This window comes from Rhincodon typus, chromosome 10, assembly GCF_021869965.1.
Source record: "Rhincodon typus isolate 14 chromosome 10, sRhiTyp1.1, whole genome shotgun sequence".
Classification (NCBI taxonomy): domain Eukaryota; kingdom Metazoa; phylum Chordata; class Chondrichthyes; order Orectolobiformes; family Rhincodontidae; genus Rhincodon; species Rhincodon typus.
In genome coordinates this window covers 79,302,369-79,329,572 of record NC_063341.1, presented here as the reverse complement: position 1 = coordinate 79,329,572, position 27,204 = coordinate 79,302,369, and the positions used below count along the sequence as shown (strand labels likewise).

Here is a 27,204-nt window from a genome sequence, read left to right as displayed (position 1 = left end):
TCTAGACCCAAAACGTCAGCCTTCCTGCTCCTCTAATGCTGCTTGGCTTGCTGTGTTCATCCAGCTCGACACCTTGTTATCTCTTTAAGGGTTTAGTTGGGTTCATTGGAAAGTCAGCACACTTCTGTGCAAGGGAACTAATTTCCACAATTTCCTTCTTTGAAGGAGTAATGTGCTGCAGAAAAAGGGAAATCAATGTATTGTGCTTGGATTTCCAGAAGCCATTTAAGATGTCACAAGATTGTGCCAAGTAGGAGCTGGTGTAGTGGATGACATTAGGATTGTTAGATTTGTTTGTTTTTCTGTTCACCAGGGACCACACACCTTTCCCAGATTTGCAGCATCTGATGAGTGCATTACTACAGGGGCCTTAACATTTTACAACTTCCATCAATTATTTGGATGTTGGGAACTAAGGCATTGTAGCTAAATTTGAGTTGGAGGAGAATGGTTGCAAATTAAGTATACATTAGGAAAATGTGGAATTATTTAGCTTAACAGAACAAATTTTTAAATTCTCTAACTTGAGAATAAGCAGACTTCCTAAGATGCAGGGAGGTCTTGGTTTGGTGTGTGAGTAACTTAAGGTTGACTTTAATTCACTCATGGGCATTGCTGGCTGGTTCATCATTCCTTCACCTTCAAGGTAGTGGTGAGCTGCCTTCCTGAACCGCTGTAGTCCACATGCTGTAGGTAGACCCACAATCCTGTTAGGGAGAGAATTCCAGGGTCTTGACCCCGTGATTCTGAAGGAATGGTGATCAATTTCCAAGTCAGGATCATGAGTGGCTTGGAAGGGAACTTGCAAGGGGTGGTGTTCCTGTGTATCTGCTGCCCTTGTCCTTCTAGATGTAAGTGATCGTGGGTTTGGAAGGTGCTGTCTGAGCATCTTTGAATTTCTGCAGTGCATCTCGTAGATAGTAGTAGTAGCAGCGTGCACAGTCAGTGGTGGAGGAAGTGAATGTTTGTGGATGTGGTACCAATCAAGTGGGCTGATTTGGTCCTGGATAGTATCAAGCTTCTTGTTTTGGAGCTGCACCCATCCAGGCAAGTGGACAATATTCCATCTCACTTTATGCCTGGGAAGTAAATAACTAAGGCTAATGGAGTAAACAACATTTATAATAGGAATTGAACATGACTGAAGCACAATTTTGTTTTATACAGGCAATGTTGAGATTGCATCTGGAGTATTGTCTGCTGTTTGATCTCGCTTTCTTGTTGAAGAATAAATGTACATGTGGTGATGGCTGAAGCAGTTTATTAGCTTTAATACCTGGAATGAGCAGTGATCCCAAGGAAAGGTTGAATGAGCTGGACTTTCCACTGGCATTTGGAATGAGGGTTGACTTGGTCTGGTGTACGAAATCATGAAATTTGACCAAGTGGATGTAGAAAGGATTCTTCAAATGGCTGAGCCCAGAATGGGGGAGCACCTTTTTAAAACATTAGTATACTTTAGAGGATTGTTACTTTGAACAGCGTCTCATGGTGGAGGTGGTATCCTTAGATTTTAAGAATGAGACCGATTTTAATTTCTTTTTCCAACAAGGAAACTAGGCTCTGGGTATGGGGCTTTTGTGGTGCAGTGGCAGTGTATGTACCTCTGAGCTAGGAGGCTAGGTTCAAGACCTACCTGCTGCAGTGTGTTAACCTCTGAACAGGTTAGAAATATAAAGATCTGGGTAGATGAGAATATGGAATTCAAAATGCACAATTGATCAACCATGGCCTAGTTGAATGGCAGAACAGGTCCACAGGGCCTAATGGTTTACTCCCTAAATTCCATTTTCATATGGAAGGGGTATTGTGCCAACCTGAGTTACATCAGAATTGGAAATTTGGACATTAGTGACCATAGTGTCTGCTGCAATGGTAGCAAGTGGTCATGGTCATAGTTTTCAGGTGGCATTGAAGTCTTGGAATGTTGCACAGCCTTTTCACACACTTGCTGAATGGATGCAAATCAACTGGGTGACTTTGTCCTGAATAGTGTTTCAGCTGCTGGAGCTACAAGAAAATAAAGGGTATTACTTGTAGATAGTGGGCAGACTCGACAGAATCAGAATGCTCACTGCAAAATACCTTGCCTCTGACATAAGCTTGTAACTGCAGTATTTTTGTGGCTGATCCAGTAAAGTTTGTTCAATTTTAAGCCAAGAATGTTTGTTTATGCAGTTAATTTACCACTTACTGAGTCTTGAATGAAAAAGGCTTCTTAACACCAGCTGTTATAATATCAATTTCTAAAGCTCTTCAGATATTGGTTGAGAAAATATGGACTGTTAATCTCTTATCCTCCATAATAGCTGTAACAATGTTGCATTGTCACTTGTTTGATGTAGTAGGAACTGCAGATGCTGGAGAATCTGAGATAACAAGGTGCAGAGCTGGATGAACGCAGCAGGCCGAGCAGGAAGGCTGACGTTTCGGGCCTAGACCCTTCAGAAAATGAAGGGTCTAGAAGAAGCGTCACCCAAAACGTCAGCCTTCCTGCTCCTCTGCTGCTTGGCCTGCTGTGTTCATCCAGCCCTGCACCTTGTTATCTCTGCATTGTCACTTGTCAGTTTTTAAATTAATGGAATGGGTTTTTACATCTTTACAAGGTTCTTAATCCTTTGTTAAATTGATTGTCTTGTGGCTAGTATTAATCTTCAGATTGAAAGGTTATGGAATTTCACACCCGCCTTCCCCCCCCCCCCCCTCCCCATCCACCCCATCCTGTCCTCTGCATGTTAATTGTGACGTGATTGCTTTTAAGTTATGCCTCACTGGGAATAAAACTCTGCAATTCTTGGAGTCATCACCCAAGATTTTGGGAAGTCCACAGAATTCACCAGTTTCTGTTTAGTCCCAGGTCGTCAAAGCATGGAATTGGTTTCTGTAGTAAATAATTGCTACAAATATAGATTCTCTAACTTATAGAAACATTATGAACAATCACAACTTTACAGATTAAAAATTTTAAGGGGTAGTTTGAGGGGGTTAGAGAAGAAAAAGCATGAGTGTTATGGATAAAGACCAGGAAAGCAGTTTGTTGGTCTCAGAATTTGCTGAGATTGTTATGCTTTCTCAACTTTCCTCTAGATGCTTCCACTGGTTTTCAGGAGGCTCAGTGTAGATGGTTCACTTATAAAATGTCTCCAGCTCATTCACTTAAGTCAGTTTGGAGCAACTGCTGAAAGGAAAACAAAACTGGTTTGCTTCTATTTAAGTGGCTTTTCTGTGTAGACAACAAGTCAGCTCCTGAGTTTGCCAAGATCTGTTGGCTTCTCTTGGCTACATCCCCAAGCTGCTGAATTACTTGAGAGCCAAGGTTGTTGCTAGGTGGGAAGGCCTTTGTCATTGGTCTGTTGGTTAGTAACCAGTAGTCAATCAGCTCTCTGGCTGAATTTCCACTTAGAATGCCTTTTGCTCCAGATCGCTGGGAACTTTTTTTTTCTGCTTGTGCTTGAACCAGCAGCTGTGTACACTATTTAAAATGAGTAGCCAGTTATTGCTTTCAAAATGCAGAAATCTATATTTTTCCCCACTTCAGTCCATAATATAAAAATACTGGGGTGGTGAGGGGGTGGGGGTAGGAAAAACATGGTCTTCATGAAGTGAATATTGGAACGGAATATAAGGCACCTCAGCCATTTCAAAATCCTGTAGAAAACAGGAAGTGGTGTTTTCATAAATGGATCCAGTTGTGATGAAAGTTGAGGTTAATCACTTGCGTTTGGATTTGAAACTAGTGTCATGATCTTGGGTGATAATAGACATTTCAGTTGCCAGACTTAAATCTGCTTTGTAGATCACTTTATTGGTTTTAATGAGGTGGTCTTTCACTGAAACATTTGCAGTGTTGCTGATTTAGTTGGACAAAAGACCTTTATGCAAAAAGAATAAAGCTACTTGCACATGTCAAGATTAAATATTTGGACATGCCCAGTAAAGTACAATCCTGTAAAATTCTTGCTGTCAAGGAGAGCTTTTAGGATTGCTCACCTGAGGCTCTTGTGCTTTCAATTCCTCACTTTGATTTAATCCCTTCCTGGAGCCTTTGCACAATTAAACTTAGACTTTCTCCGCTTCAAATTTATTCCACAATTGTAACCAAAAACTCATCTGGAACTTTCAAACTAAACAGCTTCCACTAGCTCTGGCTCGTGCTCTCAGGGCAACTTTTACACATCTAGCTTCAGCCAAGATTTTGGCAAAATTGCCAGACTGAACCCCAAACCTTTTTTTCCTGAGCTATGGGTGTTTTTCCCCCCTTTTCAAAGTCAATCTGACCGTCTTAATGCACTGCTTACTTTGTTCACTCTTAAACTTCCTGAAAACAAATCTTTTACTATGCACCAGGAATCCACATAGCTACAGAAATACTTGATCAAATCCCCCTTCAGATTAAACCCACATGCCACTTGCTTAACTCAGAACTCTCAGAAGCTAATGTCAAGCACTTAACTAACACATGCAACTTGCAATTTACGATTATGCAGAGCAATTTTTTTTTAGAAGTCAAACATGTGACTGCAATCTTCCTGGAGTGATGATGGAAGATTTGATGCTGTGGCTTTTATGACAGGGTCTGAACATTGAACAGCATTAGCTTGCGTTTGGTTTAAAGTAACTAAGGGATTGATCTTTTTTAAGCTCAAAACTGGGACTTGTAACTTAAGGCAACTTTGGACTGGGTCAGAAGCAACAATAGATTCTTGTCTAGAAAGATGTATAGGAGATTGAGAGGTGACCTGATAGAAGTTTATAAAATGAGGTACGGATAGCTAATGGTGGCTGACTCCTCCCCACCCCCGATGGGAGATTAAGACTAGGGGCAAATTTTTAAAGTGGGGAAAGAGAATTTTAAAAGAAGGCATGAGGGATAAATTTTTTAGAGGGTGGCTTGTGCGTGGAATGAACTTCCTGAGGAAGTGGTGGATGTGGGTACAATTACAATGTTTAAAATATATTTGAATACCTACGTGAAAGGTTGAGAGATATGGGCTAGGAGCAGGCAGGTGGGACTAGTTTACTTTGGGATTATGTTCGGATTGGACTGCAGGGTCTGTTTCTGTGCTGTATGGCTCTGACTCTGAGGACAGTTGGGGAAAGCTCATTTAAAAGTTATTTTTTAGTTTGAGAAACTTCCAGAACAGGAGTGTTATCTGATCTGTTTTCTAAATACACTAAGCTTTCAGTTTTTTGTATTCATAAGATTTCACTGTTTACAGGATAATGCTGGTTAAGCAGTTAAATCAAATTTGAAGATTTGATTATGAAAAGCTTCTCAATTTTACTGTTGAGTGGTTTTGGGAAATGATTGAGATTCAATACCATTCTATTTAGTTTGCTTTTCCTTTTTGTGGTAAACTGAATTTAAGAAAATGCAGCTTTGTGAGCTCATTGCAGTAAATAACAGCTAAATATTTAATGATCCATCAAACCATATTTCATTCTGATTAAAGTCAGATCTCATCAAGGGTCATAATGGGGCTGGGGGGAGCACAATGGGTAGACTGTATGCATATTTTCTAAGTTCTACTTTTTGACTAAGATTTACAAAATATATTGAGCTTCTGAAGCTGTAATTGGGAATTTCTCTTTATTTTAGTTCTTCCTTTTAAAGGAGTAGCATGTTTCCTTTGTGAAGTTTGTAAAGGATTGAATGAAATGAGCAAGCAAAAACCTGGCAAATAGTGAATGGCTAAATTCTTCACTTTTGCTGGAAGAATGAAATATTTTTGACAATTACTGAAGAGCTCAAAGGGATTTATGTACTCGTGTGAGTAGTTTATGTTGGTATATCATGTAATCAATATTGTTGGGATGTACTCTTTTATTGCAAAAGGAATGAACATAAAAGAATGTTATGCCTTAGCTATACAGGGCATCAGTAAGGCCATATCTCAATATGACCAAACTACAGTGTTCAAGGATGTATAGACATTGGTTGAGGAGGTATACTAGAGATACCTGAAATGAGCAGGTTGTTTCGAGGATAAGGTGGTGAGGCTGTGATTATTTCTATTGGAGTTTAGTGATGGGGTGACTTGACAGAAGCATAATCCAATTGTCAATGGCCTTGGACAAAGTTGAGGTGGAAGAGCAATTGAGTCCAGAACTATGGGCCACCCTTTCAGGGCAAATGTGATTTTGAGGATTGAGACTCCTGGTAGAGGTGGAAGCAGGTTCAGTATTGAATTTGGGCACAAGAACCAAAGTTATTGGTCTAGACAATGATCTTCTGGTCGAGCTGGCTAAAAGGCTAAATAGTCTACTTCTGCTCCAAACTTGTATATTTTGCATGGTTAAGGGAGAAGGTTTAACATAAGTACTTGATTCTGTTCAAAATGGTCTCTCCTGATAAATTTATCAGGATAATACAAAAGCAGCTGTGTTCTTTCTAATTGTTCATGATGCTGTCAACAATCACTTTCTTTCCTTTGGACTAAAAGTGAAATAAGAGAAGTTGGTTCTCATTAACTAATGTATGCTGTGATGCAAATCTTGAATACTAAAAATTCCCATGGAGTATCTATGAAATTCATCAACTTAAATTGAAACCCAGTAACTTCTAGACAGTTATCCTGTATTTTGTAGCAAAAAAAATCTTACTGCAGTTTAATAAACTTCATTCTCTCCTCCAGGTAGAGCATGGAACCTTATGGCTTGTAATGTGAATGCAAGCATGTTTGAAAGTTTTTAACAGCCCTTTTTTTTTGTGATTTGGTTTATGATCAAATTACAGTGTGACTTCCTTTCCTGCAGCAATTTGGATGCAATGTTATGCCAATATTAAAGGATTTTTGTGCAGCAGACACTAAGCAGAGGTAGAGGGAATTGAGAACTGAGCAGTTGTATCATCACAATGTGGCCTTTTACGAGCTGAAATTTAGCAATATATTTTTGATTTTTGGGTTTGAAAGAGCTGGAGGCTTGCTCCCACAGAGTGGAGACTAAGCAGTGTGGGTCCTTGACAGCACAGGAGCCTGCAAGTTTCCACACAGGACTTTCTCATAAATTTTCTCTGGCAGAGAAAGGGGCCATGTACTGAAATCTGCCTGCACTGAAATAAATGAAGAAAGGCAGCAGAAGTAAACTATGGGGAGAGAATGGGATCTGAGATGCCAGGGTGTAATTGCTATGTGAACAATTCATTTGAAAGGAACTTGTGGCTCAGATTGTTTGACCTGGGAGAATTTGGTGTGGGGAGGGAAGTGGCTGTCTTGCACTGGTCATTTCTCCCATGCACTGTTGTTTGTGATTGCAATTGCAATTGTATTCTTATAGGGAATGGAGTGACCATGGAAGGAGCATTACCAACTGAGCAAGATGTCATTCAACCCAAACCAACAAAACGAGCACGGACCAGCTTCACAGCTGATCAGCTTCAGGTAATAAATATTCCATTTCTCCCTTTTTTTTTTTTGTTTCTTGCAACACAGGAAGAGGCCTTCAGGACTAGATGAGGGACTTCTTTTGAAAACAAAGTTGTACTCTGTCCAAAACAAACAAGTTGCTTGAAAAGCTCAGCAGATCTGGCAGAATCTGTGAATAGATGTTTTGGGTCTGGTGTCCTTCTGCAGTTCTGAGAAAAAGTAAACTCTCCTGCTCCTCTACTGCCTGAGCTGCTGTGTTCCTCCAGCTCCACACTTAATTGATTCTGATTCCAGCCTCTGCAGTTCTTGCTATCTCTGCAATCTAGTTGAACAGACAATTTCTGACAATGCTGCCAAAAGCTCCAAATTGTTACTTTTTTTGTTTTCAGTCATTCTTTTGTGCAGTTAGTTAATTTACACTTTAGTACTATATTTCAATTGCAAACTCTCTCTCTATCTCCTTTGAAAATAAAAGATGCTTCCAAGCTACAGCAAGTAATGATACTGAGGTATCCTTAGTATGCTGGTCACTGAAAGTAGGCATGCAGATGCAGCAGGTGAAGGGAAGTGGTATGTTGGATTTCATAATGAGGATTCGTAGGAGCAGGGATGTCTTGCTGCAACTATACAGGGTATTGTGTAGTTTTTAGCCTCCTTTATCTGGGTAAATGCAGGGAAGGATGTTCCTGATGATGAAGTCCAGGATGAAGTTGCATTCTATGATGCAGGATAGGCCATTTGGGACTGAGGAGATATTCTTCACCGAGTATGGTTAGCCTGTGGATTTCTCTACCATGAAGCAGTTGAGGCCAAAATCTCGTTCAAGAAAGTTAGATGTGCTTCTGAGGACTGAAGGGACCAAAGGGTATGAAGAGAAAGCAGCAGGTGTATGGAGCAGAATGATCAGCTGTGTTCATATTGAAGTAGAACAGTAGGCTTAGGATTGAATGTACTCCTCTTGCTTCAGTTGGCTATGTTTTGAATATCATAGGGTGAAAGGTGAAGATAGGCTATGACACTGGAAACTACTCTACTCTTCAATTTTGTGCCATGGCAACTTTTGCTCTCTCCTGAGAGGATATGGGACCACTGTTTTTAACATGTACACTGGAGGGAAACCTTTCACTATTGGATTTGTCTTGTTGATACCATGCTTAGTCCCTGGAGTAGTAGTTGAACCCACTACTTCCTGGCTTGTGTGGGATATTATCCACTGAGTTACAGCTACCATTTTCAAGCAAAAGGGAAAAGGACATTATAAAGAAAAATATGAGCAAACTGAGATGCCTAGAAGCAACAAAAGGCCAATAGGAAAGTGGTGCAGTTGAGGCTTTGTTTCTTGAGTGTAATGGCAGTGTTTAAATTGGGTGGCAGGGGAAAGGGAAGGCAGTACATCCTATCCAATTGAATTTTAATAACTTGGTCAAGATGCAGTGGAATGACTGACTACTTTGATTTTCAGGGATATAGGGAAAATTAGTGAAGGATGGAAAGCAGTAACAAACATTTAATTTTATTGAGGATTGTACGCCAGGCAGTGTTTTTGGGTTGAATTTGAAATAGGCCAACAGGGAAAATAGATTTAACTACTTCCTCTTTAGTTATGTCACTGAAGGCAACACTTGCCATCTAAACTGCTGTTGACTTTGATCTAGCAGCTCTAATAGCCATGTGCTGTTACAAACGCAATCACTTATGGGATATGAGTCTCACAGGCCAGGCCACCATTTATTGAACTTAAGAACATGGTGAGCTTTAAAACATCTCCACATACACTCTGAAACTTGGAATACTAAGAGGCTTAGTGAGGTCCCCATCCTTCTAACTGCCAGTGAGTACAGGTGCAGAATCCTCAACTGCTCATCATGACACATGGGATCATTCTTGTAAACCTCCTGGACCCCCTCCAATGTCAGCACATACTGCTTTTAAATATGGGATTCAAAACTGTTCATAGCCCCCTTGAAATGAATGTTAACTCTGCATTTGCCTTCCTAACTGCCAACTGAAGCTACATCTTAACCTTGAGAATCCTGAACAACACAGTACTTATTTGTACTTCAGATTTCTGGAGCTCTTCCCTTTTTTTTTACAAACTAGCCTATGCATCTATTGTTCCTACTAAAGTACCTAACTTCACAATTTCCCACATTATCTTCTATCTGCCACTTCTTTGACCCCACTCCTCTCCTAACCTGTTCAAGTCCTTCTGCAGCCTCCCTGCTTCCCCAGCACTACCTGTCTCTCCACCATCTTTGTGTCATCTGCACACTTAACAATAGGTTCTCCATTCCTCCATCCAGACCAATAATGTATAATGTGAATAGCTGTATCCCAACACTGACCTGTGTGAAACTCCATTAGTCATTGGCTGCCATCCTGAAAAAGACACCTTTGTCCTTGCTCTGCCTTCTGCCAGTCAGCCGATCCTCTCTGGCAGTACCTTGGCTCCTAACACCATGGGCTGTTATCCTATTTAGCAGCCTCCTATGTGGCACCTTGTCAAAGGACTTGTGGAAATACAAATATATCATGGCTACTGGCTCTCCTTTGTCTAATTTGCTCATTACTTCAGAATTTAAAGATATTTTGGGCATGACCTCCCCTTGAAGTCATGTTGACTATTTTACCGTGCACTTCTGAGCATTCTGCAATCTTGTTCTGAATCATTGACTTTGAAATCTTAGCAACAAATAAAGTTTCCTGTCTTCTGCCTCCTCCATTTTAAAGAGTGATAGATTATACATTTTCTAGTCCTATGGGACCCTCCCTGATTCCTGTGATTCCTGAAAATCTTGCTAATGCCTCAATCTCCTTGAACTCTTGGGTGTTTTCCATCCAGTCCAAGTGATTTTACCCACCTTTAGACCTTTTCAGCTTCCTGAGCATCTCCAGTGATGGCCACTAAACTCACCTGTGTCCTGATTCTCTTGAAGCTCTGTATGCTGCTAGTGTCTTCCTACTTCTCCAGCCTCATTTTCCAGCAGTCTGCCCACTTGGATTTTTTTTTTTTTTTTTTTGATTTATAAAAACTCTTGCAATCTGACTAGCTAACACCCTCATTTCATCTCGCCTTGTTTTTTTTTTAGTTGTCCTCTGGTTTTAACACTCCCCAATTCTGTGGCTTCCTATTAATCTTCACCATACTGATGCTTTTTTTTCTTTGGCTTTTATACTGTCCCTGCCTTTCCCTTGTCAGCCATGGTTGCTTCATCCTCCCTTTAGTGTGTTTCTTCCTTGATGAATTTCTGCTGTGTCTCCCACATTACTCAAAACTTCTGCCATTGCTGCTTTCCTTCCCTCCTAGGCTACCCTTCCAATCAACTCTGGCCTGCTCCTCCCTCAAGTCTTTACAGTTACCTTTTTATTGTAATCCTGTTACATCTGCTTTCGGCTTCTGTATCTCAAAATGCAGGGTGCATTTCATTGTGGTCACTGCTCTCTAGGGGTTTCTTCACCTTAAGCTCCCTAATCAAGCCTGCCTCATTACACATCACCAAATCTAGTACTGACTGTTCCCTAGTAAGCTCTGGCACAACTACTCCAAAAAACCATCATGTAGACATTGAATTTCTTTTTATGGGATCCATTGCCACCCTGATTGTTCCCAGTCCACCTGCATATTGATGTCCCCTGTGATTATTTTTATAAGAAAAGCACTACCTTGTGATTTTTCTTCCCTATATCCTGATTATAGCTAGGAGGCCTGTATGCAACTCCCATCAGGTTTTTTAATTTGCTGTTCCTCACTGCTTGCAGGTTCTATGCCTTCTGACCCATATCACTACTGGCTCTTGATTTAAATTTTACTGCTTACTAACAAGGCAAACCTTGTCCCCATCTGCCTGTCCTTTCTGTAGGAAGTATATCCTTGGACATTTAGTTCCCAGCCCTGATTTCCCCTTGCAGCCACATCTGATTACCACAACATCATATCTGCCAATTTTGATCTGTGCTACAAGCTTACGTGCCTTGTTTCATATACTATGTGCATTTTAAGGACAATTCCCTCAGTCCTATGACTACCCCACTTCTCGTAGGCACACACAAGAAAACAACTGAAGTTAGATTCCTGACCCTTTCCATACCCTGGCCTATTACTTGTTCTGGAAACATTAAAACATCTCCTGAGCCCTTCCCCTTTTAATTTTCCATACAACCAAATCCACCCCCTCCACTCCAAGCCTTTCAAGAGCTATCCATAGCCCTAGTCTACCCTAGCTACTCTGGTCCCAGCTTGATTCAGGTGGGGCCTATACCACCAGAACAGATCCCTCCCTTCCTTGCTAATGGTGATATTGCAAATTGTCTTGAAAGCATGGAAATCTTTGACAAGCTCTGTACTTCCACCACCAAACAATATATGGCATTTAATTTTAGATACTCCTATCTGGGCATAAGTGGAAAGATATTATATGGCACAATAAGGAACTGGAGTAGGAAGAACCATCATGAGCTAACTCAGAATTTGAGACCTCTTCAAATTGTGCAGCACACTGCCAATCCTTCAGTGCAAGCTCTAACCTTTTTAATAAATGTGTCTCGAGTATGTGGGACCCAAGTTCTGGAATTCTGCCATCTGAAGCCTATTTTAAAAAGACCTTAAAGCATTGAATGCTAGGTCTTTTCTGATTTCCTTGTTAATCCTTGGAGCCCTTAATTTTAAATTTCATTGATGGAATATGGTTATCTCCAGCTGGACACAAATTTGCTTCCCCTGAGTAAATCATGAGTTAGCACTCAGTGACTTGCTAGACCATTTCAGAGAACAGTTAAGGATCTATGCAGTTGGTGTGGGACCATGGTTATTGCCTGTTGTTCAAACCAGGTAAATCCTGAAGATCTCCTTCCCTTAAAATTGGTGAATCAAATGGGCTTTTAGTGGCAAATTAATAGCTTCAGTCAGTTATTGACATCAATTTACACTTTTTTCTCTTTTTGTCTTCCGAACGAAACTGGGAGGAGTAGGCTATTCAGCCCCATTCAATGTTCAATGACCCCCTCCCCACTCCACCACCAATCAGTATGAATATGGCTGATCTTATCTTGGACAGCTGTAAGGATTCTACAAGAACTCTTTTTGACGAGTTGTCCTCTGACCTACGGCCAATATTCATCTTTTGGAAGCAAAACTTAGATCTGATTATCTGGTACTTTCTTGACTGTTTTGTGGGAGGTTATATGCAGATTGGCTACATGTCCTGTGGTATATCTGATGATACACTAGGAAAGTATGTCATTGGCAGTGAAATACACTCTAATAGTTTATGACCAGTGCTTTATAAATGGGCTGGCTAAGAAAAAGCACACTTGCTGATTGGGTTTTTAAAAAAAAAAAAAAAAAAATCCTTGCCTGAAGTTGAAAGAAAAATATAATATTGGTATTATTCTAGAAGGGCAGGTTTTTCTTGGACTGAAGGCTGCTTTTCCTGCTGTTATTTTGGAAAAGTTCAGTAGGTCTGGCAGCATGGATGGAGAGAGAAGTAGAGTTGACAACTTGATGGATTTTTCACTTATTGTGAAATGTTTGTGGGGACTAGTTTTAAATGTGTCATCAATCTCTGGCTTTTCCCAGTTCCGGTGACAATCAACCTGAAACATTCAGTGACTCCACAGATGCTGCCCAACATGAGTTTTCAAAACTTCGTTATTACAGATTTCTAGCATCTTCTATTTGCTATATTCCGAATCCATTAAAATTGGCAGCTAATTACTTTAAAAAAAAAAGTTCAGTGATTTACAGTTCATTGTGCTTTGCAGATAATGCAAGCTCAGTTTTCACAAGACAACAATCCAGATGCACAAACACTGCAGAAACTTGCAGACAGAACTGGTTTAAGCAGACGTGTTATACAGGTGAGACTATTTTTCAAAGCTTAATTTTCAGTTAAATTGTGCATGATCAGTTTTAATCAATATGTGGGTGTCCCTGGCTGGACCCACATTTTTATTGCACTTCTCTAGTTTCTCCCTGTGGTGAGCTTGAATTGCAGTAATCTATTTTGGGAATGTAACCTCTACAAATCCATTAGGCAGGGAATTCCAGTAGTTTTGTCCAGTGACACTTGTATTTCAGGATGATAAGTGGCTTGGAGGGGAGCCGACAGGTGGTGGTGTGGCCTTGTATCTGCTGCCCTTGCACCCGCACCCCCCCCCCACACCAAAAAAAACGGAATTGGCATGGGTTTGTAAGGTGCTGTTTGAGGATCTTTAAATTTCTTCAGTGCATCTTGTAGATTATAGTAGCAGCAGTGTGAACTGAGCATTGGTGGAGGGAGTGGATGCTTATGGATCTGATGCCAATTAAGTGGGCTGCTCTGTCCTAGATGATGTCAAGCTTTGAGTGTTGACTGGATGGGTACAACTCCAAATAAGTATTCCATCACACTCCTGACTTCTACTTTGTAGATGGTGAAAAGGCTTTAACAAACTGGGAGGGGAATTATTTGCAGGATTCCTAAACTTTTTATGGTTAGTTCAGTTTTGTTTCTTGTCAATAATTCCTCCCCAGTGTTTAGTATTGTATTCGGCAACAGAATGAATGTTAAGGGTCCATGGTTAGATACTAATTTTAACCTACTTGAGTTCCTGGCTTTCCCTGGAATTTCGCTTTAGTGAATTCTTCAAATTTCATCAAAACACTTCAGTGGTGCCAGCTCTGGGAGCACTGGCCTGAGTTTAGCAAGCTTTGATATTTGTTTCTTTTTGGGATCTTCAGCACACCATCCAGCCTGCTGCAAAAAGTGTCATTTTTCAGATGGTGTATTGGTTCAACATTTCTCCCCTCAGGTGAATGTAAAAGGTTGAGGGTGGCATGATGGTTAGCACTGCTGCTTTGGTACCAGGGACCTGGTTTATGTTCCAGCCTTCTCTGTGCCATTTACATATTCTCCCCTTGTCTGCACGGATTTCCTCCCACAGTTCACAGATGTGTGGGTTTTGTTGATTGGCTGTGCTAAATTGCCCTGTAGTGTGCAAGTTAGGTGGGTTAACTATGGTAAATGTGGAGGATAGGGCAGATACTCTTCAGAGAGAGGGTGTTGACACTGACACAGCTCTTGGATAGCCTCTCCCTGCACTTAGGGATTCTATTATATCCCATGGTCTTTACTTTTAAAGAGCAGTAAAGTTCCCATTAATATCATGGTCAGTATCCCTCAACCAACTAATTTGATTGTCCCATCCAATGGGTGAACTTTTTAAACTGAGCCTCTCGTGCTCATGCTGATGGATGTAAAAGATCTCTTGTATTGAGGTGCTGAATCCTCCCTTCAGTAATATGCATCCTTTCTAGTCAAATTTTTAAAAAAAAAAAAAAAAAATCTGTTTATCATGCTTGTGGGAGCTTGCTTAATGCTTTCAGATGTTGAGGTTGTCAGGCACTTAACTTTTTAAAAAAAAACCCTGCCTGTTACCAATGTTTTGGTCATTGTTCTTAAACCTTGTTTTTCTTTGCCTTGTAGTCATATGAAGCCATGTTTTTAACATGTCTATTGTGCACATATTAAGCCTAGCATTAGTTTTAACTAACAAGTGACTTGCCTACCGTCTGCAGACATTGAGTTTGCATTTTTAAAGTTGCCTGAATCACTCAAGTACTAGATCCTGTCATTATTTGAGGCTGATGGAAGCTGTATTTTTTTTTCCTGTTTCATACTAGTATTTTTAGTTTGTAGCTCGTGTTTATTTGCACACTGCTTTTTGACCTGCATTGGCACTTGATCTGTCAACACCTTTTTTAAAATTCTTGTCCTTCACTGAGTGCATTTGTGGTATCAGCACCACTCCCACCTTGTCTGACACCACTGATGTTCATACCCTTTTCCAGTCTGCACTCCAATTTTGGTTTCTTGCATCCCTTCCTTCATTTTTAGGCAGCAGTACCAATAGCTGCCTAGGTTTAACTTCTGGAATACCCTCTCCTAAACCTTTCCACCTCATGTTCTTTTAGCCTATCTATTTGACTAAGCATTGGGGTTCAGCCTAACAAAAAATCCTTGACTCCAGCATTTTTGTTTAATTCTGAATCAATAGTATGGAGCTGGAGGAACACAGCAAGTTGGCAGCATTAGAGGAGCATAAAAGCTGACCTTTTCAGGACAGGACCCTTCATCAATCCTGATGAAGGGTCCCCAACCCAAAACATCTACTTTCCTGCTCCTCTGATGCCTGACCTGCTGTGTTCCTCCAGCATCTACAGTTCTTGCTGTCTCCTCATTTATTGTTTAATGGCTGCTCTGAAGCATCATGGAAGAAATTTCTCAAGTCCATGAAACTTCACTGCTAAAATCCATTTACTCATTATTGCAAAGTAACCTTTTGTTTGCCATCTGTACCTTTTTTACCCACAATAAATTTTTAAGCAGGTAGTTAGAGGATAAGGCAAGCAGGCACAACTAGAGAATGTCTGGAGTAATGCAGGTGGGGGAAGGGTCTTTTAATTCCTAGGACTGGTTCTAGAGATAGGAACTATATAGGCCAGGTGGGGGGGAGGGGGGGTTCTCCATTTGCACCAGTGTCCTCCATGGATAGTTTACTAATGCTGTGGGGAAATAAATTTGTAGGTGATAAGAACCAGGATGTGGCATTAACATGAGAATAATGTATATCGAGGATTTGGGAGACACTTTGTAACACTAAGGAGCTTTGCTCTGTCTATTATTGAGGAGTGATTTCAGACTAATAAGTTTGGCTTTCGAACTATTGTTTGAAATGGCTTATAGTCACCAATTGTATCAAATGGTAAAAGGAAAAATTAAATGCTTAAAAAACTGGATTGTGTGAGACAAACTAGGCACTGGAAATGACTACATCCTGTCCAGTCAAATGTGCAAAGACTCCTTTACTAACACTTGGGAACAAATTTGTCCCATAATTTGAGCATTGAGTAACAGGATGCCCTATGGCAGACTGTTCTCGGCTCTCCGGTTTACTATTCTGTAGTATATCTTCTCCCTCTGGCACGTGAAGGAAGTGTCCCTGGGAGTCTTCAACATTGACTGCAGAGCCCATGAAGGTTCTAATGGTATCTGGTCATAAGACCTGCTGTTGACCACCTACAACCAGTCAGCTGAAGAAATCGGCTCTTTCCTTTTACCACCAGTGCCCTGTGTTGCACATCACTTAGAAATTTTGAGGGTGGCACATGCACTGAATGTACTCTGGGTGATTGCTTGATGAATGCTCAAGCCCATCTGAAGAGAGATGGGGAGAGAAACAACTGAAGGGAACAATCATCTAAACTTTACATTGGTACAAACCTATCTATCCAAGGCTTAGTGATGAGTGACCACTGCACAACTCTAGCAGATAATTTCTGAAAAATGACAAGGTATTTAGCAGTTTTCTTTGAATTCAAGCCAATCCTAAAAATGACTCTGGGCATCTCATGTTTTGTGCTGTAATTGTAAATTGGCATATTATTTACAGGTTTGGTTTCAGAACTGTAGAGCACGTCATAAGAAGCATGTGAGTCCAAACCACCTGTCATCTACCCCAGTGACAGCACAACAGGAGAGAGTGTCTCCCCAACTGCTGGATGAAATGACCTACTCAGCATATGTAGCACCAGATGGACAGATGTTGACTGCCTTACACACCTACATGGAATGTAAGTTCTACAGAAATTGAGTCTGTTCCACTACTTTAACTGAATTCAGACTTTGCAATTTAAAGTTGTAATGTTCACTCGAGCTGAATCATTACCTATCTAAAGGGAATTTATTTTACTGTTGTTCTAGACAAGTCACAGTACACTTTTGCCATAAAGGCATAGGCATATACTTTTTTTTTAAATAAAGCCCAGTCCTTTTCCATAAGACTGGTTTACTTTTACATTTCATTCAGCCCATCAAGTCTGTTATCTCATTCAATGAGATTGACTGATCTGAATCTTTGACTCCCTTTCCCCATAAACCCATGATTCTCTTACTGAGGTTTTCAGTCTCAGCTTTGAATACACTTTAACACTGCCTTGACAGACCTCTGCAGACTCTCAACCTTCAAGAAATTCCTCATCTGTCTGAAATTACTTTATCCTCTGGCCCTAGATTCTCCATGAGTGGGTGGTGGTGGCAGGGGAGAACTTTTTCACATCTACCCTGTTAAATCCTCAAATAATCTTGTGTACTACAATAAGGTCACCTCATTCTGTCCCAACCAGTAAAGGCCCAATCTACATAACCTGTCCTTTATAGCAGTCCCTCCATACTTGGTATCAAACCTTCTGAACTGACTCCAATGTTGTAGAAAGGGGTCTAAACTCTATATATTCTAGCTGTGATCTGACTAGTACCTTGTATAGTTTTAGCAAAGCCACCTACTTTTATTTTCCATTCCATTTAAAATAAAGGCAAACATTATTCTGTTTACCTTTCCTAATAACTAGTGAACTTGAATGCTAGCTTTTTGTGATTCATGGAAAAGGACTCCTAAATCCCTCTTCTGTAGCTTTCTGCAGTCTTCACTTAAGTAATATTCTCTTGCAGTCAAAGTACCTAACTTCTCAGATTTCATATTCATTTGCCAAGCTTTTTAACCCACTCACCTAACTATCCATATCCCTCTACAGGCTGTTATCCTCACCACTTGTCTTACCATCTGTTGCCATCCACAATCTTAGCTGCAGTACATTTACTTACCCAAATCAAAATGCGTTGTAAATAATTACAGCCCGGCACTCAATTAGTTAGCCAGTCTGAAAATGCCCCCTTATTGCCAACTGTCAACTATTAACTAGCTAATCTTCTAGTCATGCTAATAGACTGAGCCCATAGTGTGGGAGGTAACCTCAAGATACCATACACTAGACTACTTTTTAAACACCTGAAAATGCAAATCTATTGCATCCACTGCTTTCCCCATCTACCTATCCTCAGTCTAGTTAACTTGTCAGGCTTAATTTTCCTCTTCATGATGCCATGTTGACTCAACTTGATCATGTATTTCGAAGTGCTCTACTGTTATTCTTTGGACGTTAACATTTCCTCAATACAGATGTTAATCTAACTGACCTATAGTTATCTTTTTTCCTACTGTCTTTTTCAAAATAAAGATGTTGCATTGGCATATTTGTAGTCCTGTAGAACTTTCTGAAGATTCTTGGAAGGTTACTTGCAGTGCATACACTCTTGTTACTTAAAATCTGAAGTCTCTGGATCTGAGGGGATGTATCTTATCAGACTTGACCTCCATTAGTTTCTTTCACACATTTCTCTAGTGATAGTGGCTGTATTTATTTACTCCTTTGCATTCCTTGGTTTAGTATTTTTGGAGTGCTATTAATGTCCTACCGTGAAGATTGATGCAAAGTATTTATTCACTCTGCCACTTCCCTATTATTCACCTAACCTTGTACTCCTAGAGGGTTTGTTCCCTTTGGCTTTTTTCCTTTTATAATTAAGGAAGCTCGTATTGTCCATTTTTATAATTTACTTGCTAGTTTGACATTTTATTTTCTACTTTTTTATGATCATCCTTTGGTTTTTGAACTTTCCCAGTCCTCTGGTTGACCAATAACTTTTGCCACTTTGTATGTTTTCTTTCAATTTGTCTAACTTCTCTGGGTAATCATGGTTAGTTTATACTTTTCCTAGAATTCTCCTTCCTCAGCTATGAGTCGTGAGCTATTTATTTAAATGTCTTTTTGGCTAAAGTCCTTTCCCAGTCCAATTATTTCTTATCCTTCTCTCCCTTGAATATTTTGGTAACTATGGAATGCTATGTTTCCTATTGGGAAGTTTGAATAGCTCCTGTATCCCTTCAGTTGTACCACTTGAAGAATGGTTACTTTTTGACATTCTCACTCCTCCTACCTTTTATTCACTTTTCCCACACTGTTTTACCTCCAGATTCATAATTTTGTAGTCAAAGATGCAATTGTTTTGGGCCATCTTTTATGGACTCATTGTTATGTACTCCCAGTAAGTCCAAGACCTTCCCTGTTTCCCTCAACCTCCAGCATTTTTGAACAATTGTCTCACTTTATAATAGAAATACTCAGGCCAGCAATTCCCTTCCATCCTTCAACAGCAGCGTTTTCTGTTCTGGTCTAAGATGATCTCTTGGCATTCCCAGCTGTGGTTTCTTTACCTTGGCCACATTCAGTCTTTTTTTTTTTCCCCACTTCTGTAAGACCATAAGGTAAAGGAGCAAAATTAGGCCATTTTGCTCATCAAGTCTGTTCTGCCATTCAATCACAGCTGAAGTGTTTATCAACCATTCTCCTGTCTTCACTCTGTACCCTTGATCCCCTTCTGAATCAAGAACCTGTCTATCTCCGTCCTAAGTATACTCAAACACCTTGGCCTCCACAGCCTTCTGTCAGAGTTCCACAGATTCACCACACTCTCTCCTCTGGCTGAAGGAATTCCTTATTTCAGTTCTAAAGGGTCATCCATTCACCTTTGAGTGTGTGCGCCCTTGGGTCTTGGTATGTCTTACTAACGGAAACATCACCACCCCCCCCCCTCACTCTCCACTCAAGCCCTTCCCAGGATCATCCATGTGAACCTCCTCTTGACCTACTTTTCTAGCCTATCCAAGTCCTTCTGCAGTGCCCTTGCTTGGCAGTTCCTTCCTCCCAGATGTATGAGTAGATATGGTCCCAACATGGACTCCTATAAATCTCTCCAGTCACTGGCTGCCATCCTGAAAAAGACCCCTTTATCCCCACTCTGCTTTCTGCCACTATCTTACCCTTAACACCATGGGCTATTAGCTTATCTCACAGCCTCCTGTGTAGCACCTTGTTAGACGCCTTCTGGAAATTCAAATAGATAATGTCCCCTGGCTCTCCTTTTGTCTAATTTGCTCATTTACCTCTGAATTCTAACTGATTTTGGATATGACCTCCTTTTGAAATTGTGCAAACTTTTATCCTTATTTTTACCTTCTCCTTCCACCTAATCATAATCTCATTACTAACGGACTCTCAAAAGTTACTAACAACTGAGGTGAGGTTAACTGGCCTATAGTTTCCAGTCTTCTGCCTCACTATTTCTTAAACTGGGGTGTTAAGATTATTCACTTCCCAGTCCTCTGGGACACCACCTAGAAGTGATCTTTCAGGAATCACCTGGAGTCAATGTCATCTCTATCTCCTCAGCTGTCTCCTTCAGAAGCTTGGGGTATAATCATCTGGTCTGGATGATTTATCCATTCTTGGACCTTTTTTCAGCTTTCCCAGACTATTTCCAGTAATAGCCACTACACTTACCCCTGGCCCCTGACACTCCTTGAAGCTCCAATATGCTGCTGGTGTCTTCCACTGAAGACTGAGGCAGAAGTACCATTCTGCCACTTGTTCCCTATTACTACTGCTCCAGCCTCTTTCCAGTGGTCCCATGTCCACTATTGCAATCTCTTATTACTAGCAAGCTTACAATGTTTCCTTCCCCCACTATTGGCTTTTTTATTATCCTGTGGTTTTAAAGTATTCCCAATCTTCTGGCTTCCCCTAATTTTCACCACATTGTGCTTTCTTTTTAGCGCTTATGCTGTCCCTGACTTCGCATTGCCAGCTGTAGTTGCTTAGCCTCTCCTTGTGTTTCTTTTGTATCTGACCAGCTCCTTACAAAGAACAAAGAAAATTACAGCACAGGAACAGGCCCTTCGGCCCTCCAAGCCTGTGCTGATCCAGATCCTCTATCTAAACCTGTTGCCTATTTCCAAGGATCGGTATCCCTCTGCTCCCTGCCCATGTATCTGACTAGATACATCTTAAATGATGCTATCGTGCCTGCCTCTACCACCACCGCTGGCAACGCATTCCAGGCACCTACCACCCTCTGCATAAAGAACTTTCCACACATCTCCTGTATACTCCTCCCCCACCCCCACCTTGAAATTGTGACCCCTAGTAATTGAGTCCCCCACTCTGGGGGGCATAAACTTCTTGCTATCCTTGTGTCTTTGTTCCTTACTCAATTATAATACTGTTGCATCTGATTTTAGCTTCTCCCCCTCTAACTGCAGGGTGAATTATCATAAGGGGAGGCAATGGCCTAGTGGTATTATCACTGGACTGTTAATCCAGAGACCCAGATAATGTTCTGGGGACCTGGGTTTGAATCCCGCCATGGCAGATGGTGGAATTTGAATTAAATATCTGGAATTAAGAGTCTAATGATGACCATGAATCCCTCGTTGTTAGATGGGTTTTTCCCAACAGGTTCAATAATGCCCTTTAGGGAAGGAAACTGCCATCCTTACCTGGTCTGGCCTACATGTGACTCCAGACTCTCAGCAATGTGATTGACACTCAACTGCCCTCTGGGCAAATAAGGATGGTTAATAAATGCTGCCCAGCCAGCAACACCCTCATCCCATGAATGAATAAGGAAAAAAAATTATGGTCACTGCCCCCAGAAGTTCCTTCAGCTCCCTAATCGTGTCCCTATATTTCTCTGGTTTATTGAAGTGGCAGGAAGAAAATTTAGTTTTATTAATCACTAATCTGTTCCTGCTGCCTGTTGTTCAATAGCTACCCTCTGTTTTTGAGTTCTGATTACTCCAGGCGGAGTTTTTCTGAATTCAAAGAATTCAGCTTCATTCTTGGTATTTACTCTTAACCACTGGATGCAGGGATTAATTACTTTGTTTTTAAATTCAATGGAGGTTTGCCCAGGCTGTTCCTTTTTTAAATTTCCAAACTTTGCCTGTATTCTTCAGGAACAAACTTGTGCACTCCAAAATAGTCTTTTTGAACAGGGCAAGCTACCTTACAGTGGTGCATAACTTTTTTTCATATGGTCTACGTATCAACTTGCTCCATAAAGGCAGTGTCTAGCTTTTTCTTTTTCTGACCACTATCAAATAATTCCAAGTTTTGGTATGGCCTGTACAAATCAAAACTTCCTTTATTGGACTTCAGGAAATTCCTTGCCTTAATCTAATCGCAATCTTCCACCTTGAAGACTTCCTTTTTAAACTGTGTAGCCTTAAACTGGTACTCTTCCTTTCTGTCTCTCAAATTCAAATTCCAGCCACTTGTTTCTTTTTTCTTTATCTCTCAACTTCCTATCTTGAAGTTCTCCTTGCCTGTGATTTTATTTTTCTTTACTTGGCACCAAAAGAGGAGCAGAGAAGGTTCACTAGGTTGATTCCAGAGTTGAGGGTTGGCTTAAGAGAAGAGATTGAGTTGAGTAGACTGGGACTATATTGGAATTTTAAAAGATTGTCCCCTCATTATTTTTTTTTTGAAACATAATGAAGGGAATAGATAGAAACAGTGAGGTTATTTCCACTGACAGGTGAAACTAGAACTGAGGCGCATAGCCTCAAAAGAGGGATCAGATTTTGGACTGAATGGAGGAGGAACTCCACCCACAGTTATGAATCTGTGGAATTTGCTGCCTAGTGAAGCAGTTAAGGCTAGTCATTGAATATTTAAGGCAGAGATTTTTGAACAAAGGAATTAAGGGTTATGATGTGTGGGCACGTAAGTGGAGCTGAGTCCACAAAGATCAGCCATGATCTTATTGAATGGTGGAGCAGGCTCGAGGGGCCAGGTGTCTGCCTACGGCTATTTTTTTTATGTTCCCAATTTCAAATTGCTTTAACTATTTGAATTCTCAAACTCCAGTGATACTTTTTTAAACATCTACCTAAGCTGACTAGTCCAAAAAAAATGTCTGCAAGTTTGGCATTCCCTGGGATAGTCTTCCTACCTCTAGGTCAGAAGCTTTGGGTTTGAGTCTAATCTGCCCTTGAGGTGATTATAGCATGCCAAACAGAGACTGAGATAGCTGAAAGCATTGTTATAGTTGATCAAAGCTGTATTGCTATTAAATACTTGATACCCTGCTGCCACCTTAGATTTTTGAGGATCTGATTCTGGAGTGGGATTTGAACTTAGAAAGATGTGTTCATTGGGCTATTGTTAGTGCTTAATGTAGATTGATAGCAATTTGCCAAAGCTTCTGCGAGCACAAGTCCATTCCAGACTCTGAATAGTGAACAATGCACAAGTCTTGCACCATCCAAATTACAGCTTTGACAGTACCTTCCAAACTCTTGATCCCTACCTTAAGGACAAGTAGTTGCATTAACACCTTCCCTCCCAAGCCACACTATCCTTACTTGGAATTTCTATTGCTGTTCCTTCAGTGTCACTGGGGCAAATACCTGGAGCTCCCTCCGACCCACTGTATACCTACACACCAGGACTGCAGTGGTTCAAGAAAGCAGCTCCCTATGACCATTAGGGTAACTAGGGATGGGCAATAAATGTTAGCCTAACCAGTGGTGCCCACATCCCTCGTAGAAAATGCTTCCCTATCCTTTCATTTTGAATCCTGCAAAACTGCATTTTTTTTAAAAAAAAAAAGCAAACTAGCTCGTCTAATACCATTTTCCAGCACTTGCCCATAACCTGGTATACCTTGGCAGTGCAATTGTACATCTAAATAAAATGTTGAGTTTCTGCCTTTACCACCTTGCAGGCAGTTCCAGATTCCTACCACCCTCCAGGTGAAAAAATACTTCATCCCTTACCTTTTCAGATTTGTCCCCGTACCATTGAGCCCCGCAGGTGAAATTTCTTCCTGTCTGCTAATTTCCTATATCTCAATTATACTGCCCCCATCTGCTGTGCTCCAAGGAAAGCTGCTTTAGTCTGTCCAATCTCTCTAACTAAAACTCTCCAGCTCAGACAGCACCCAGGTAAATCTCCCCCGCACCCTCTCCAGTGCAGTCATATCCCTCTTATAACGTACATTCCAGAACTGCACAATGCTCCAGTTGTGGCCTGAGCCTTTTATAGTGTTCCAGCATAACCTTCCTGCTCTACCTTGATTAACTGGGGCATAGTTTAAGTTCCCCAGATGTTGTCATAATCTTTCTGTCCACCTGTCCTGCTACCTTTTAGGATTAGTGGATGTGCCCAGCAGGGTTGATCTGCTTGGTGCTTCCCAGGGTCCTCATTCTCTCGTGTTGTTTGACCTGCTCAAGTGCATCACTTCAGATTTATCTGGATTAAATTCCACCTGCCCCTAAGCAGCCTGTCTGTTTCCAATTCTCATACCAATTTTTGTATCATCCATGAACTTGAAGATCAACTCTCCAACATTCAAGTCTGTTGTTATATACAGCAAATAGAGGAACCCCATCAGATACTGATTTCAGTCAAAAGCTTCTTTGACCAATCACCCTCTACTTCCTGCTGCTCAGCTAATTCTAGATCCAAATAGCCAAACTTCCTTGAACTTTTACCCTCCCCATCAATCTGACATGCAGGACCTTTTTTATTAATAACTTGCTGAGACAAAAGGTGGTGGTAGAGGGTTGTTTATTGGACTGAAGCCCTGTGGCCAGTGGTGTTCACAAGAAACAGTACTGGATGTGCTTTTGTCACTTATATAAAATACTTGGGTGAGAACATAGGCATAGTAAGTTTGTGAATGACACCAAAATTGTTGATCATGAAGGTGGTTATCAAGATGCAGAGAACATCATTGGTAAGAGCTATTGTGAAGTGGTCACTCCCAAGGTGCAGGTGGCTAGGTAAGCAGGCAAGGCAGTGCAGAATTCCCCTGTGGCCACTCCCATCAAGAGGTATACTGCTTTGGATACTGTGGGGAGGGGGGAAGAGTTGGTGGCAGTGTCAGAAGTAAGATGACCTTCCAGGGTGTAGCAGCAATAGTCAGGCCAGTGATGTCGACAAGCTCTGAGGCTCAGGGAAAGGATGCGGTCAGTGTAACACTAAGACTCAGTTGTAAGGATGACAGGAGATTCTGTGGCCACAGAAGAGACACCAGGATGGTGGGTTGCCTCCTGGGTGCCAGGGTTAAGGATGCGTCTGAGCAGTTGCAGAACATTCTGAGGGGGGAGGGTGAACAGACAGATCACTGTCTACCAATGTCATTTGTACTGATGAGCACTAAGGGATGGGGTCCTGCAAAATGAGTATAGGGAGTTAAATAAGTTTTAAAAATCAGGACCTCCAGGGTAGTGATATCCAGATTAGTCCAGTGCTACAAGCCAGTGAGGATAGAAATAGAAAGATAGGCCAGGTGAATACATGGCTGAGGAACTGGTGTAGGGGACAGGGTTTTCAGTTGTTGAGTCATTGGGATCTCTTCTGGGGTAGAGGTGACCTATACATGAGGGATGGGTTGCACTTGAACTGGAGGTGGTCCAACATCCTTGTGGGGAGATTTGCTGGTGTTACCTGGGAGGGTTTAAACTGTGGCAGAGGGTGGGACACTAAATAAGAGAGGGGCCATCGAGAGCAAGTTTGCTCTTCAGGATAACCAGGGGCACAGCAAAAGCAGGGAAAAGGCTTCTGGTCTAAAGTGCACTTATTTCAATGCATGAGGCCTGACTGTTAAGGCAGATGAGTTCAGCATTGATTGGCTCTGGGGACTGGGATACTATAACCATAAGAGACAGGGCTGAGAGAAGGGCAGTACTGGCAGCTCAGTGTTCATGGATACAGAAGCTACAGATGTGACAGAAGTACAAATAAGCAAGGAGGGGGAGTTGCCCTTTTGATAAGGGAAGACACAAAAATATCCTCTAAGCACTGTTAAGGGGTCATCAAATGAGGCCATATGGTAGAACTTGGAAACAAGAAGGAAAGACTGGAGGGTGGCTAGCTGATGTTCTTCCATTGTTTAAGAAAGGTAGCAAAGACAAGCCAGTGAGCCTGATGTAGTAGGCAAGTTATTGGTTTGAATACTAAGGGACCAGATCAACCAACATTTGGATAGTCCATGCTGATTTGTGCACAGGATGTCATGTCTGATAAATCTGAGTTTTAAGAGGATGGATGAGGGTAGGGCAGTGGATGTTGTCAATGGCCTTTGACAAGGTCCCACATGGCGAGCTAGTCATGGTGGTTAGGTTGCATGGGATCCAGGGAGAGCTAGCTAATTGGATTCAAAATTGGCTTAATGGTAGGAAGCAGAGGGTAATGGTTGAAGGTTTTCTTGGACTGGGAAGCTGTGACTAGTGGTGTGCCATGGGTTGGTACTAGGACCTTTTCTTATTTATAACTTGCATAAATGATCTGGATGTGAATTTACGAGGCATGATTAAGTTTTTGGATGATACAAAACTAGGTGGTATCATTGATAGTGAAGGAGGTTATCAAGTTAAAGGGATCTTGATCAAGTGGGGAAGTGAGCTGAGGATTGGCAAATGCAGTTGAATACAGAAGTGTAAAGTGTTGCACTTTGGAAAGTCAAACCAAAGTAGGACTTGTACTGTAAATGGTAAGGTCTTGAGTGTTGAGGCACAGAGGGACCTAGGAGTACAAGTACATAGTTTGTTGAAAGTGGCGTCACAGGTGGACAGGGTGGTGAAGAAGGCATTTAGCATGTTGGCCTTCATCGGTCGAGGCATTGAGTATAGGAGTTGGGATGTTAGTTGTGTAAGTCATAGTGGCTGTACTTGGAGAATTGTGTACAGTTTTGGTTACCCTCTTGTAGGAAAGATGTAGTTAATCTGGAAAATGTGCAAAGAAGATTTAAGGATGTTGCCAGAATTAGTGGGCCTGACTTATGGGGAGCAGTTAGCTAATTTGGACCTTTATTCCTTGGAATGTAGGAGAATGAGGGGTGACCTGTATTGAAGTATATAAAATCATGAGGGCCATAGATAAGATGAATTCATATAGTCTTCCCAGGGATGGGGAATTGAAAACTAGAGGGGAAAGATTGAAGAAGGACCTGACGGGGTGGCAACTTCATGCAGAGTGGTGAGTATGTGGAATAGGCTGCCAAAGTGGTTGAGGCAAGTACAATAGCAACATTTGGGTAGGTATATGGATGAGAAGGGATACACACCAAATGTGGGCAATTGGAACTAGCTGATTGGACACCATGGTCAGTTTGGG

The 27,204-nt window shown here is 41.3% G+C and overlaps 2 protein-coding genes across 13 annotated transcripts in view; one reads left to right on the top strand and one right to left on the bottom strand.

Annotated features, from left to right (window-relative positions):
- slc44a5b (solute carrier family 44 member 5b) overlaps positions 1-27,204 on the bottom strand; it is a 389,888-nt gene that overhangs the window by 56,927 nt on the left and 305,757 nt on the right. The window lies entirely within an intron of this gene.
- The window catches only part of LOC109920515 (LIM/homeobox protein Lhx8), a 39,400-nt gene that overhangs the window by 10,626 nt on the left and 1,570 nt on the right, over positions 1-27,204 (top strand). For 7 of the 8 annotated variants that reach the window (XM_048601666.1, XM_020520543.2, XM_048601665.1 and 4 more), the window contains 3 exons: positions 7,279-7,382; positions 13,128-13,223; positions 16,797-16,977. In XM_048601666.1, coding sequence (XP_048457623.1) covers positions 7,279-7,382; positions 13,128-13,223; positions 16,797-16,977 — 381 coding nt within the window. The remainder of the gene's footprint in view (positions 1-7,278; positions 7,383-13,127; positions 13,224-16,796; positions 16,978-27,204) is intronic. The other variant, XM_048601663.1, reaches the window with a different exon arrangement.